The 15,810-nt window shown below is 37.8% G+C and overlaps 2 protein-coding genes across 2 annotated transcripts in view; one reads left to right on the top strand and one right to left on the bottom strand.

Moving 5' to 3' along the window:
• ints6l (integrator complex subunit 6 like) overlaps positions 1–5,594 on the top strand; it is a 28,917-nt gene extending 23,323 nt beyond the window's left edge. Inside the window, exons 16-18 of the mRNA XM_053506356.1 lie at positions 572–961; positions 1,062–1,155; positions 4,154–5,594. Coding sequence (XP_053362331.1) covers positions 572–961; positions 1,062–1,155; positions 4,154–4,256 — 587 coding nt within the window. The 3' untranslated portion in view covers positions 4,257–5,594. The remainder of the gene's footprint in view (positions 1–571; positions 962–1,061; positions 1,156–4,153) is intronic.
• A 3,629-nt stretch (positions 5,595–9,223) lies between these two features.
• On the bottom strand, positions 9,224–13,002 carry mmgt1 (membrane magnesium transporter 1). The gene is made up of 4 exons (XM_053506086.1): positions 12,862–13,002; positions 10,427–10,479; positions 10,222–10,325; positions 9,224–10,120 (listed from the first exon to the last, which is right to left on the bottom strand). The coding sequence occupies exons 1-4, from the start codon at positions 12,938–12,940 to the stop codon at positions 9,964–9,966; spliced, it is 393 nt and encodes a 130-aa protein (XP_053362061.1). The 5' UTR covers positions 12,941–13,002; the 3' UTR covers positions 9,224–9,963.
• Positions 13,003–15,810: the final 2,808 nt, after the last annotated feature.

The raw sequence follows: 15,810 nt of genomic DNA, 5'->3' as shown, positions 1-15,810 counted from the left end.
AGATTTTGTGGACTCCATGCCTCGATGGGTCAGAGCTATATTATTGACACGAAGGGGACCTAAACAATAGCCTAATAATAAGGGACTGGTTGGTATGTGTAAGTGTGCTTAGAGCACCACCTGATGGCAGGAGTTCGAAAAGATGTAAATGAAATTCAGACCGGAAGCTTACATTAATGGTCGTATCTTTGCATACTTACAAATGCTAGTCATTTTGAAACCATTTACCTGACTTTGTTTTTATTGAGCGTCCTAGAATTTTCTGTTGCTGCATACAATGCATGGCTTTTAAGATTAAGAAAATGTAGTTGTCCAAATGATTGGATATCATACAGAGGCTATTCTGACAATAACTGATGAAAAACCAACAAACGAAAATACTAGAAAAAGTTTTTACACAAAAACACATTAGTTGTCAGAGTAGCCTTCACTGCCGCTGGGATTACCATGTCACCATGAGTCTCTACTGTTACTAAAGTAATATATATATATATATATATATATATATATATATATATATATATATATATATATATATAATGTTGCTTGATCTTGGTGTCTCCCCCTATAGGAGTGGAGGGGAACAGCATGGTGGGTGCAGAGAGCAATGGTGAGAGAGTGATGAGTGGAGAGTCTGGAGACACCTGGTCTGGAGTAGTGGAAGGGGTCGGGGAAGGAACTGTAGCTCTCTCGCTGGAGGAAAAAGAAGGAATGAAGGTTACTGATGGAGCAGAAGAAAGGGTATTGCTGGAGAACAGATTAGGAGAAGAGTGTATTGAGGAAAAACCATCTGAGATGCCACAGAACTGTGACAATCCAAGTTCTCCAGACCAAGACAGAGACATGGAGGGAGGTGGAGTAGACCCTTCTACACGGCCCACCATTGTTATGGTTCCTCTGGACGGAAGCAATGCTGAACTACGTACACGAGTCATCAAAGAGGTCCGAAAACCAGGCCGCAGTAAGTGTCTACATAGTGCTATATCTAAATGATATTACACAGAAACACTGTACTCATTTTCAGTAGCTTACTTGTGTTCTTTAATCTCTGCCTTTGGTAGATTATGAGGCAATATTCAGGCTGCTAGAGGAGGTCAAAGGACCAGTGTCAGTGCAGAGGTACTTTATCCATCACGCCATCAAGGAAGCAGCCAGGTGGGTGTCTGTTGGTGTTACAATCGATCACACACACAATTAAAATAGCATTCCACATCATTGAAACATATTAACAGCAATTATCTCTGCAAAGGAATATTTCACCGCAAAAAAAGAAAAGTGATGATTAAGTAGAATTAAATTCATGCCTAACCCTGTTTATTAGTGTTGCATAGAAAACTGTTTTTGCACACAAAATAAAACAAAATATAATGTGTGAACCGCAGCTGAAAAGATTGAAGTTTGAAAAAAAAAGTTGGTGGCTTTAAGTGCCTTGAATGGAGAACTAGTTTGCCTGATCGGTAACTCTTGTTGATTGGGGAGTGTTTTAAGAGACAAGTGGGACATGGACACTACTTACTTGGGTGGACCAAAAATCTGGAGTATAAATTTGGAGCAAATGCTCAAAACGATGGCCTTCGAGTTTGTGTGCGGACCCTTTCTTAAATCCCCCCTTATTCATGTCTGTTGCACAGTACTGTAAGGCACACGTTACCAGCCATTTACATTTAGGCTTTTGGCAGATGGCCTTATCCAGAGTGACTTAAATTTTTTTTACTTTAACATTTGAGCAGTTAAGGGGTTAAGGGCCTTGCTAAAGGGCCCAACAGGGACAACTTAGTGGTCATGGGATTTGAACCTGGGACCTTCCGAACCGTAGTCCAATGCCTTAACTTCTGACCCTGTTGCTGACTGTTCCCCCATCCTGCACAATTTATTATTTTCTATACAAAGCATATCCTCACATTATTTAATTATATCAGGCACTACAAATTGAGCTAACATCCTGTTAGGGGGATATAAGTACCACAAGAAAGGAAAAAACACTAGTCAAGGGATGGAACATCTTACCGTTTACTTCAACTGGAGCACCTGCTCATTTCTGCAGTTATACAATCATGTTGCAGCAATGCAGTGCATAAAATAATGCACAGACGCATGAGAAGCCTTCGGGTAATGTTTATATCGAACATCAGAATGAACAAAAAACTTTAATCGTGGCATGGTTGTTGGTGGGGGATGGGCTGATTTAGGTATTTACACAAAATGGTGGAAAAAAAAAACAAGCAAAAATCCTGTTTGCAGATGGTCTGCAAACCTTAATCATAAGCAATCAGAGGAGAATATCTAGAACTTCCAGGAAAAATAATAGTTCATATAATCAGTCTTGATAAGTTTATATATATTTTATATGGTGAGCAGAAAAGCATCTTAGCATGCAGGAACCATTGAACCTTCAGGATTATGGGCTACACCAATAGAAGATCACATCTGGATTCACCCCTGTCTGCCAAAAACTTGAAACTGGACAGCCTCAGATTCCTGTTTTTGGCAGACAGGGGTGAATCCAGATGTTAAAGTAACAGAGATCACACTCCACCAATACACTATTAGTTTTGTTTAATGTGAAAGTTAACTAAAGCCCCTGATCTGTATCTGCATGACTTTAATTAATTAATTTTATGCCGCCACATGATTGGCTAAACACATAACTGCATGAACACGTAGATGTACAGGTATTCTTAATAAAGTGGACGGTGTGTGTAATTATTAATTTAAATGTGTGGTGAATTTCCTTTTTTTTGGTATACAAAAACTGTACAGAGAGGGATCTTGCATGTCTCCCTTGTACCTCAAAAGATAGTGTCCAGTCAAATGGTGCAAAAGGCTCTGAGTGAGCCTGGTGAAGAGCAGCATAAGATAAAAATAGGACTTGGTATATTTTGCGTTTGCATAAAAGTGTTTATAAATCGAAAATGGGCAGCTATAGGAAGCTAGTGTTGGAACCCAGTAATGAGATGGTAAAGGAGCACTTGAGGAGATTTAGCAAGATTCAGGGGTAGACCAGCAATTTGCCATGTTGTAGTCTAGTCAAAATGATAAAGGAGTGATGAAGCACCTTTTTCACCTCCATGAATAGAAAAGGTGGTAGGATTATAATAATCTACAGAAAGAAGGTAAAATGTGTCAATAGTGTTAGAAGGAACGATCTTCTCATCAATGTATGTGGCGAAACCATCAGTAGCTAGGGAGGAGGGTGAAGGTTCAAGAGGTAAAACAAAAATGACGTGACGTGAGGGTGCTTGGAAGCTAGCGAGGTAGGAGAGGTGGGATGGTGGTTTTGGCAAGTGATGCAGACGTACAGTATGAATTTGTGATCCTTAGGGAAGAGTTAAGAGTTACATAAGAATGTGATGATCAGAAGAGTGAAGTGGGATAACTGATGAGTACAGCGCAGGGAGGTGAAGACAAGAACGTTTCTTCACTTATGGTTTGGAAGGGAATTGTTGGTCAGGTCACAGGAGTGCAAGAGAAGAAAAGGCCGGAGGACTTGGAGATAGGATGCAAGGTTAAAGCCAAAAAATGAGGGAATAAATGTGCTAACTGAAAGAACTTAGATGTATACTTATGTATTGCAGTTGTGCATTTCATTTCCATCTCCAACTTGGATTTGAGCTACTGGTACAAATGTTGCACTACAGTTTTTCTCAAATCTGCTGATTTTTTCCACTTCAGATCAACTAAAAAAAAAAAAACACACTCTGAACAGCATGATGCATAATATTCTCCAACAATGAAATGCTCCATTACTTAACCCGCTGACTCTTTTGTGGATTTAAAAATAGCCACAAATTTGTTTGTATTACAGAAATTACTTTCAACACTATTAGCAGCCAAGGCCTTGTGCAAGTCACTCCTTAGCGAACAGCTTCGCCTTTTAGCACCTCATGCTTTATGTCAGGCAGTCAAGGCTGTGCATAAAAACGGAATGCCCAAACCCATGCAAATATTTGCTTGGCGAAAAACCTACATTTTGCATTGAAAGGGCAGTTGACGGAATTAATGCACAAATTTGCGTGTATGCACAATTACCTGGCCAAAGGCTTTTTAACTGAATATTTTCAGTTAACACACCTTGTTCCTGACTCCTGCTAATGTACAAATGCACGTATCCAACCTCTCTATCTGTTTTTATTTTTCTTTCTCTCTATTACAGATTTAAGAAGCGTGTACTGATCCAGCAGTTGGAATCTGCTCTCGAGGATATTGAAGAGAGGCAAATGCTGCCTGCACAAGTTAACAATGTCCACGGAAGATAGTGAATCGAATTTGTTCGGCAGCGAGACAAAAAAAAACCGTGTACACGAGTGGAGATGGCGGTACGGGCTACGCGAGCATGCCTGTCAAAGACCGACACTGTACTTCAGAATCGAAGAAAAGACCTGCAAGGAGAGATATGAGGACGTAGAACTTCATTCTACCCGATGGCGGTCCGAGTCCCTGAAGTCGTGATGCATTAGAAAGCGCTTATATGGAAAAAGTTATAAATTAGACAATATAAGGTTCCTATAAGGTTCCTTGGCCAATTCAGCACATGAGACAGTCCATGAACACACACCCTCCAGCAAAAGCAGGTTCAGCCCTGAGAGACGAGAGATGATGAGACATCAGGTAAAGCACTGGAGATGTCTGTCCACTGACGTAGACATCAGTATAACATGATGGACAAAATATCTGTAGCTCATAAGGTTCAATAGCAGTCCAGGGACTCCAACCAGCCTGGCCACCATCCATTATTTTAGACCACTGCGGAGCAATAATCCTGTTATCAGTACAACAGGCTCAGTTTTCCTACACATAATGCAGTCTTAACAACTCTTGATACCTGACGCCCAATGAGATCATCCTGTGCAGGAAACGGGAGGTCGATTTGTCTCTGTGTTTGTGGTAATAAGCAACGCTAAGCAACATAAACGGACCAGTCGATTCGACGTATTGAAAAGCTTCATCAGACTCTGTGCAAATTCCCTAGAAACATGCAACACATTGTTTAAGCAATAGATTCAAATGAACGCCAGGGCCAGCTGGCACCACAACGTCACTTTTATTCAGGCCAAATAAAACAGGGATGTAGTTGTTGGGAAGCTTTAGACCCATTCAACATCATCTGTTCTTCACTGGAACATTTGTAAGACTGTCATCGGCTACTTTTCACATGCAAAAGCTACCTTAGTGACCACATGGTTGTTTGTTTTGTTTATTTTTGAAAGCAGATGTATACGACTTTTTTGACGTTCATAAATAATATAGATTATTTTTGGATGGTATTCTTACCAGAACATGAGAATATTTTAAGAATTGTATAAAACATTTTTGTAACTTTGTTATTATATATAAATGTAAAGTTTTATGATGATTTTTTTATTAAAAACAATGAAAAAGAAATAAACATTATAAATTAGTGATCTTTGAAATATTTTTAGCATCCTTTGCTCAAAGAGAAGAAGAAAGCTGGTCAGGACAGCCAGAGGCCGGTTTCCATCACACAATCGATCATGGTAGCCTGTGGTTTAATATAAATATGCTCCACCTCTGGCCAATTTCTGACTGGAGAGTTGGTATTTAATCAGTAACATTAGAAGCAGTATAGAATGTGTGATGTGATGTGATTTCGCCAGTTTTTGTCTGGCTTTCACTACAAATAAAGCCACTGTGTTTTTATCCTTTCCATATTGTCCATATGTATCCATACATGTCCATATTGAGTAACATTACATTGTCATAGTGGGATGCTTTTTAAGTATGATTTGTTGCCTGAGGGCAACACCATGTTATAGAGTGTTAAAAAGCACACAGGTTGGAAGCTGCTGCCATTAGAATAAAGAGAGACAATAACTTCCTCATATATTGTTTAATAATGGTGTTGCTCTTCCCCTTTAAATACACGAGGCCATGGTGCCCACTATCGCTCTGGTGTGCCCGGGTGGCATTGGCGCAGGTGCTTGGGCCCGATCATCATTGCTTGCAACTATATTTTTTGTTAATATAGCACATTTAAAAAATAGGCATAAAAACGTTTACTGAAGTCTAAACAAATCAGCTTGAATAGGTTTTTCTTCTCATCTAGCAGAATTTACCATTTATACATATACCTTGCATCTAGCTTTTTTTTGTTTTAATTTCAATGATTATTGCTTACAGCTTTTGAAATTTTAAAATCCAGTACCTCAAAATATTAGAATGTTTCCTAAGATCTTTTTTTATTTTTGAGACCTGGTCACTTCAATAGTCAGGTGTTTATTATCTTCCTCTTGATAATAACCCATGGAGACTGAAGTTCAGGTCAGGTGAGTTAGCTGGCCAATTAAGCACTGTGCTGGTGCTAACTCCTGCTGGAAAAGAAAATCAGCATCTCCATGAATCTTATCAGCAAACGGAAGCATGAAGGGCTCTAACATCTCCTGGTAAACAGCTGCTTTGACTTGATAAAACATAGTGGACCAACACCAGCAGAGGCCCCAAAAATCACAATAAGCTGTGGAAACTTCACACTGGTCTTCAAGCAACTTGGATTCTGTGCCTCTCCATTCTTCCTTCAGAGTACTTCCATCTGAAAAGGTCACTGAGCTGTGGTCCGGTTCTTTTTCTCTTCAGCCCAGTTAAGACTTTCCTGATGTCTTTGGTTAAGGAGGGGCTTGATCATAGGAATGCAACAGTTGTAATCCATTTCCTGGAGACTCTGTGTGTGGTGGCTCTTGATGCACTGACTCCAGCCTCACTCCACCCCTTGTGAAGCTCTCTCAGGATCTTAATTGGCTTTGCTTGATCATCTTCCTAAGTCAGCTGTTATCCCTGTTGCTTGTCCACACTATTACACCACACTTATCCCTTCCAGTTAACATCCCATGAATATGCCTCGATACAGCACTCCTCGAACAGCCAACCCTTTCAGTCATGACCTTCTGTGGCATAACTTCCTTGTGGAAGGTATCAGTGATCGTCTTCTAGAAAACTGTCAAGTCCGCATATACTGAAGTATATCAAGAGATACATGGTATGTACACTGTATAAATAGTGTTTTATTAAAACTTAAAATAGTAGTATTATAAGTATAATAAGTTATATTTTGAGATACTGGCTGTATCCATTAAATTTTAAGTAAGAAAAGGCTTGAGATATTCCACTTTACTGTACATTTAATTAATCTAGAGTTTTACTATTTAAATTAAATAAATAAAAAAACACTTTTTCATTGTATTCAAATTTTTCAAGATGCACTGTATATAAGCAAAAAAAGCAAAGATTTATAAACTAGGAAAATGTATATTTGACTAGTGTTTAATTTGATCCTTATGAATTTTATAGCATGCAGATGTTTTTAATCCTAAATGAGAGATAGAGTCCAAATGAAGCATAAAGTCCCGCTGTTGAGAGTTAAAGGTGGGCTCAGTGGTTTTTCAAGTCAGAGCACTATTTGTAACATTTGGAAAAGTTCCTGTCATATTCTGGCAGATTTTTAAAAAATGTGCTTGGAAGAAATCTCCTGGTGTCTGTAACCCCCCTCAGGCCGAGTAAAAGGAAGTAATTTTCAGAGTGTGGCTTTGGCAAGAAGGTGGTTATATTTGCTTGAATTTGCAGTTGCACTGGGACTAAGCAGTTTCCATGTCTTGCGACTTCTACCCACAGCTTTCCACATACCAATGGAAAAGCTTAACCACTAAGCTACTGCTGGAACTATTAAAGGATTTTTGTTGAGAAACAATTGTGTAGTTTTAAATTGACCTCCGGGAGCACAGTGGGGGTTTTCTGTTTATAAGGCTCAGGATAATAGCCTTAAGCTACACTTCTTTTAAAGGACCACGCTCTGAAAATACAAAGCTCTAGGTACAGGTAGAGGAGACATGGAAATGTTAGACACTTATTGCAGTTCCACATTAAACTAGCCCTAAAACTTATATTATGTTAAGATAGTTGACGTGTTCAAGGTTTAAAAAAAAAAGGTGCTGAGTCAATGCTGGCAGGACACTTTCATTGCACCTTGGCATACATTTACAAGGCTTTTGAGAGTTTTACTGGTGCTGTAAACATTCTTCAAAAATATGGTTTGGTGTTTTGAAGGTGGTAGGGACCAGTGACGTCTTTCATATGTGTTCAATGACATCTGAAGAGTGTAAAATCTAAAGCATAATATGCTATAATCTCGACACTCACCAGTTAATTTGGTGGTTTATTATTATTATTGAAGTTATTTATGCCAAGGGGGAAGGAATTGTCCTGGCAGCTCATGGCGCAACACCTATATTATAATGGGTGTCCCACATGCCCCTGGGAATGGGAGATTCATCATCTTAAAATTATCCATTTGAGGATATCTTCTCTTCTTATTTGCAATGATTATTCTATAAAAGAAATAACACTAGACCTAAAGTCGACTTTACAAAGCTGATTAAAATCATCACCTGGATGCTGCTGTCTTTAATGCAATTCAGACTGTAGCATTGTATTGGCCTTTAATGTGATTTAATGAGTGATACCTAATCCCAAAGTGTAAAAACCTACAAATATGTTCAAAACAAGAGTACTGTACAACCGTATGACTTCTAAGCTCTGTTTCTTACTATTACAGTATATAGTTAACATATCTGGAAAGCAGATATGGACTATGAATAAAACTGCAGTTAAAGCTAATAAATGCAATTTTTTTTAAATGCATAAAGTTAAATGGTATTCCTAAAAAAATTAAAAATATATTAAACATTATAGGCTATAGTAGCTAGGTTATCATTAATTAACTGAATAATAAATTAACAGACAATAAATTGAAAAACAAGTAGAAGAGGTTGTCGATGCCATAGATAGTGATCTTTCTGTCAAACTGATCATTCATCCGTTGGTTATATTTAAGATTTCAAAATAAATATAACAAAACAATCAACCAATTATTTAGGATATCGTGCCAAACAAATATTTGAATTGATGCACGAAAAAAAACTGAAGACATACTGTCTAGTGGTGCAGGCATAAAATTAATATAGGCTACTTCAGTGACTCGCTATGGATATAACCGGGGAGAATTAAATTAATGTAATTTTAATTTAAAATTTTTAGATGATGAGTGAATTTAAACCACACCAACAAAAATGATCCTGACAACACAACACAACCTTTTCCCCCCTTGTAACCCATCAACCCATCCTTACATGTAACACACAAATACATACAGTACACACCAAAAATCACACTGAAGAGATGTAACGATATGCTGAAAATAAATCCATCTCTTCAGTTGAAATTAGTCAATAAAATCTCTGATTTTATTGTTAAAAATAATCAGATGCAATGTAACATAAAACAAACAAACCAAAAAAAAAAAAAACATAACTTTTATCCACCCAAGAAAAAAAATAATAAAAAGGGGTGTACCATTAATTTCCCACAGCTCATTCACAGTATTGTTAGCATTATTAGACGTCTTTATTTCTTACTTCCCAGACCAGGCATCAATTTAGTAATTATACTAACCTTAGCATTATTTGCATACCAAAATCTATTTTGTAGTCCGTCAGTCATAAATAGCATTTTAACACAAGTAAAATTAAATGGTCCGTAGTAGTTATGTCCTTTGAAAAAGAGTGTGGGAGAAAAACAAACTTTAGTTAAACATGGCGGCACAGCAGGTCGTGTGGCAAACTAAACGGTTATAGGAGCTGGCATTTGGGCCCCTCATGAAAAAAATGGTGTTTGTCGCTTCTCTGTGTGCCACCTGATTGAATACAGTGTATTTGTCGGACGTTTTAAAACAAATGTATTAGCTGCGGAAAAAAAAAATTATAAAAGTGAGGGGTTGGCACAGTCCATAGATTTCAAAGTAGTAACCACGCTGAGATGCAGATTTGTACAGCATATTGACAGAGAGGAGTGAAAGGAAAACTTGTTTATATGCTCATTCCAACCGAGGAGCTTACTGATGCAGAGGAAGAAAAGAGACGGCAAAACAAGCAAGAGGAACCCCTTTCAAAACTAGTCTCAGTGAAAGTTCTCCAGCTTGCGTAGCCTTAGGGGATTGGATGGCAAAGCCTGAGGAGAAGCAGTAGGAGCCTCCGGCTCGGGTGAGCTAAAGAGCACCCTGCCTCGGTGATTAAACAGGTAGAAAGATGGGTGGTTTCTCAACGTGTCAAATGTTCTGAGAAAAAAAAAGAAGGAAAAGAGGTTATGTTAAACAATTTTCAGACACTAACATGAAAATGATTAAAACCTCTCTCAATAATAGTTAATTTGACTTACTTGTGTTTAAGCTCTGAAGACGCGTCCATGTCTTTAAACTCACCCGAGATGTGGACTATTCCACAACATGTAACCACGAATGCTAACAATGTCTGTAATACTATCTGTAAACATAAAATATATTTTCAAACAGTTTGTTTATTTATATACTTATTTTCTTATACATTTAAATTACAAACTTAAAAACTTGGGGAGGAAATCTTACATCTATTGGAAGAGTTTCATTCTCTTTTTCTGTCAGTCGCATGTATGATCGATCTGGAAAAGAAGAAAAGATGAAAAATTTTATTACGACTTGCCTAGTTTTAATAAACAAATCAGGGGACAAGAATTGATTACAAACAAATAAGATAAACAACCTACAATTCTTGCCTTATATACCTAATATAATTGTTTGAATTTTATACTTTACATGCATTTTTTTGCCCCAATCCCATTTTACCCAAGTGTTCACTCCGGTAACAACCGATGTCACTCTGATACTAGCAATGCTTAATGTCAACAAGCTTTCTGCTTCAATCTATTAGTGTAATATTTATTTATTACGACGATGTGCCTTTTTTCCTGATGTATTCAGGAAAGTATGGCCAGTTTGCCACAGTTCATATGTTCACAAACATAAATTAATCTAAATTTCTAAATCTCAATTCCGTGTCTTTTCTCCAGCCACTTCACTTGCACCTGAAACTTGACTTTAAAATGGACATTTAATTCTGTGTACCATTACACCCATACAATCTATGTAAAAGAGTGAAGGCTTCTGTTAGTGCACCTTAGTGTATTCTGCATTCACAAACAATACCCCCAAAGAATCTAATCATACACAGATGCAGTGCTTCATGCCTGCGCCCTACTGGAACATTTTGCATAAAAAAACCTCCTAAGTACAAAATTTGCTCGATTCAACCAATGGTGACTGTAGAGTCAGGAAAAGACCTAATAACGGTATAAATGCCAGTTAATTGTGGAAATTTCACTTATATTCCATTTTATCATAGATCATTTTCTCATAAATTACTGGTTGTACTCTTTATTAGGTTGTTTTCAGATGCAGAAGAGTGTAAAGATTTTTTTTTGTGAAAGATGCTTTCAGGCCTAAGATGCTAAATGTCTTTTCAGCAGCAAGACCAGAATGACCTTTAAAGACATGCTTCTCAAACTGGAGTCCAGGAATCTGTGAATTTTTATACACATAAACTGTTATTATATAACCTATTATAGAATTATTACTGTGTTCTTATAGTTATGTTGTGGTGATAGGAGACAACAAAGCTGGTAAAAGGCTTGAGGCAGAGAAAGTAGAATGTGTATACCAGTTTGTGCACAACTTTTAAAACAAAAATATTACAAGAATTGCTACTGTACAGAGCTCTTTTGCATGACTGAATGAAATTGGAAATATATCAGTAAATGTCAAACTTAAGATACTGGTAATGTGTATTCCTCACTCCCCACACACAAGGCATTCTTTGCACACCTGTGCTGGACCTGATACAAAGTATTGCCAATGCCCTAGTATAACATTTTGCCCAAAAAAAGCGCACACCAAGTATTTATTTATTGCCATCAACTACTTCTTAAATCAATGCTGACTGCAGATTAGAAATATATATCAAATATACTGTAAAACTCAAGATATTTGTAATGTGTATTCTTCACACACCTCTGTACACACTGACAACTGAGGACATGGCAAAATTAAATTATTTTGAAATTAAATATGTTATAGAAATATGTTATAGATTCTAAACATTGGATGGGGACAAGAGATGACAAATGAAAGAGTCTGAAGAGATCTCAGGCAAGAAAAAACGCCTGTGCTAGACCTGATACTTAGTGTTGAGATCTAAGGCAAGAAAAGACTATTGGCAAAGTTATCAAGAAGCATAAATTGGGTCTGGTCCGGCATGTATGCAGGATGAGAGAAGAAAGAATAATCACATTGACTATAGAGAGAAACAGAAATTCAAACATCGAGCAGGAAGATGGAATGATAGCATCAAAGAATGGCTAGGAGTAAGAGAATGGACAGCAATAAAATGGCTCAAAAAAGAAAAGGATTCTGGGGAAAATATCAGGATAGTAATGAAAATCACCATTGGGCTCCATGTGTTTAACGCGTGTTGGTTTAATCGGACAGTTTAATGAAATTAATTGAATAATGATTTTGTTGAGAAACTGCTTGTTTTAGTTTGAGACTGTTAAATCATTCACAGACACTTTAACCAGCATGACAGTCCTGGTGTATTAGGACAGAGCTATTAGTCAGCAAGCATAATGCCAGGCACTTGTGTAGCCTAGTGTTAGCTTAGCTACCTAGCCCTAGTGACACTGTCAGGAGGAATAAATAAATATAAATATAACACTTTAATATTTTCATTAGACGGCAGAGCGATAATATGTTTTTTTAACTGCAGCATAACGACATCGGCATATATTGTTATTTAATACCCTGTTTCACCATGAAGCTACAACTGTAATGCTAAAAACGTTAATCTACTCCAGGTCCATTGAGAGCAGCCGCTATCTGTCATGCTAACTCTCAGATTAGCTTCACATTAATGTTTTCTTTATTTTTATCTCACGTGTTAAATATCATTTAGGTCACCGAATTTCAATTAATAAATCATTTTCACTCACGCTGAGCCGCCGAAAAAGCTGCGTGGGCCAAGGCGAACAATCCTAAACCAACAACGCCTTTCCAAAAGGACGAAGCCATTTTCAAGTAAGCGCAGTGCACTGCTTCCAGTCGGCTAAAGCGAGCCAGCTGTGTGAAGCCGGCTTCAAAAACTACTTCCGGTTACTACTTCCGCTTCGTATCCGCTACTCGGCAGGAAACAACAAGGGCCCTTAAAGTAGACTTCTATACAAGAGATATGTTTCTCATGTTTTTTCCTAGGGTCAGTGTCGGGATAGAAAATTTAACAAAAGAAAAATACTTAATAGTAGTTAATGTTAGCCTTAATGTTAATATTTTGCTCCTGATGCCACCAAAGGTGCTTAGTAGTAAAGTGATACATTTACATTAACGTGGTATAAAATATAAGCACCAGATAGTTTCTTTAAAAAAAAAAAACCCTTGACTGCAACAAATGTTTGAAATATCTGTCTTAAAAATAATTGGAAGTCAAATCTATCATCTTTTGCAAATCGTCTGTAAATATCTTATATATGTTTATATCTTGCTGCACAGCATCAGATTTGATTTATAATCACCTACTGTATATACACTACCAGCCAAAAGTTTGGACACATCTTCTAACTCCATGGTCTTTACTCACTCCTATTTCTTCCTATATTGTAAAACAACACTGAAGGCATTCAAAAAATGCATTAATCTCCTTTGAACAGTTGATATTGAGATGTGTCTGCTACTTATGCTCTGTAAAGCCTTCATAACGTCTCTAATCTGAGGTGCTGTTAATCGGTGATTTTTAAGGCGGGTAACTCTAAATTACCTTCTCCTCTGCAGCATAGGGACGTTGTGGTCTTAATTTCCTGGGATGGTCTTCATGATAGCCTGTTTCATCTTGGTGCTTAATGGGTTTTGCAAATGCTCTTGACAATACTGTCCTTGCATGTCTTAAAAGAACAAAATAGCAAAAGTTTTGGAAAAAAAATTCAGTATTGTTCTAGAGTGAAGAAAATTTATCTAAGCTTGTGTCCAAACTTCTGACTGGTACTGTAAGCACAGAATATTAATCACTAGGCCATGAGCAGTGAATATGTGCAGTAGTAATTGAGTAAATAATAATGTGAATGGTAGTTGCAATATTCTATCTATAGATCACTCGTGTAGGCAGTATTATCATCGACTTTTAAGTCATATTTTGATCGTGTCTCGGGCGACAATAGGCAGTGTCGTCTACGGTGAAACAGGTATGTCATCAGGTTAAGCTCATAGCTCCTGAAACCCTGGATCATATTGTAAAATCTGTGCAGAAATGGCACAAACGACAGGCAGAAGTTAGGGCCACCAAGGCATTAGAGCAGCATGAGGAGCGGCAGCGAGTTGACTGCACACTCCATTCGCAGGTCATGGTAGGACATAGAGGTCACGATCTGCACACGGATGGAGCTGGTAATGGAGCGGGTAAACCTCATGTACAAGGGTGGAGCTGTGGGTAACGGACTTATGGGTATAAAAAAAAAACATACGCAAGTATTAGTCATAGTACATACAGTACTTTATTATAGAACTGCAGGATGATTACAGATGTTAAAACAATGGAAACATCAGTAGCCTAGTGGTATAGTGTCAAGTTCTGGGTAATGGTTGTAAGAAAGGAGCTAGCCTTGAGCTTTTGGCTCTGGTACAAATTATACTGTATCTTTTCCTGGAATGAAGAAAGTTTAACAAGCTATGACTGGGGCGGGAGGAGTTCCTGATGATGCTCTTTGCTTTACATAGACATCTAATGTGGTGACGATGTTCCATTGCAATGCCAATTTGGCATAAGTGTTGTGCATTTTTAACACTCTTTAAAGGGTTTTGTCTTTCAGGCACTATGGAGTAGCCAGAGCTGACATACCACACTGAGATGAAATTGCTCAGGGTTCTCTAAATGGTGCAGTGATAAAAACTTGTTAATATCTGGGGAGGCAGTTGAATTTTCTTCAGTTTCAGGTCCATTAGGAAGTAAAGTTTTTTTGCCTTTCCAACTAGAAATAAAGTGTTATAGTGCCAGGACAGAGCCACATAGATGTGGACTCACAAGAACTCACAAGAATTTTTTTTTTAATGAGGGGTGTGGAAGCATGAAAAAGACTAAAATGTACCCCAGGACCAGTGGAGAAAAATGATTCTTCAGTGGTTCATAAAAGGTTTTTAGCTTCCAGGATAGTTCTTCTTAGATAGGGAAACCCTGTTGTAGGGTGATACAAGGACAACCAAATGACCCTTAATGGTTCTTTCTTTCTTTTTTCCTACTTCCTACTAATTACTACTTACTTACTTCTTCCTTAATGGTTCAAAACATTCTTAGAGTATAGAAGGATTTTGCTGCTAAAGTAAAGAAATATAAATCTCTTAATCAAATAAATGACAAAAAAGTATATAAATGCATTACCATATTTTAAAATGAACTAATATTGAAATTTCCAGTGCACAATATATTGTGGAATGGCCATGGAGTTAGCCCTATATGACTTGAACTGAGAACAATAGCTCAAATAAAAAAATATATATAATTATTATTATTGTTCTTGTTGGTCTTTCGGCTGCTCCCGACAAGGGGTCGCCACAGCGGACTATCCAGTCCGCACTACAACTTGGCACAGGTTTTATGCCGGATGCCCTTCCTGACGCAACCCTCCCATTTTATCCGGGCTTGGGACCGGCACTGCATCCATTGGCTGGGGTTTTGGGCACAGGCTGGGAATCGAACCCGGGCCTTCCGCATGGCAGGCAGACATCTACCACTGAGCCTTATTATTATAAAATACCATGGGGATCAGTCTCAACACCTGCTTCAGTTTGTAGAGAATAACTTGTTAGGTTCTACTTTTTGTCATATGATATGATAAGATCAATCTTTATTGATCCCAAGGAAAATTGCGGAGGAACAATGGCTTAGGAGCAAACATCGG

This window comes from Clarias gariepinus, chromosome 10, assembly GCF_024256425.1.
Source record: "Clarias gariepinus isolate MV-2021 ecotype Netherlands chromosome 10, CGAR_prim_01v2, whole genome shotgun sequence".
NCBI lineage: Eukaryota > Metazoa > Chordata > Actinopteri > Siluriformes > Clariidae > Clarias > Clarias gariepinus.
The sequence above is the reverse complement of the archived record's forward strand: the minus strand, read 5'-3'. Positions and strand labels throughout refer to the sequence as shown.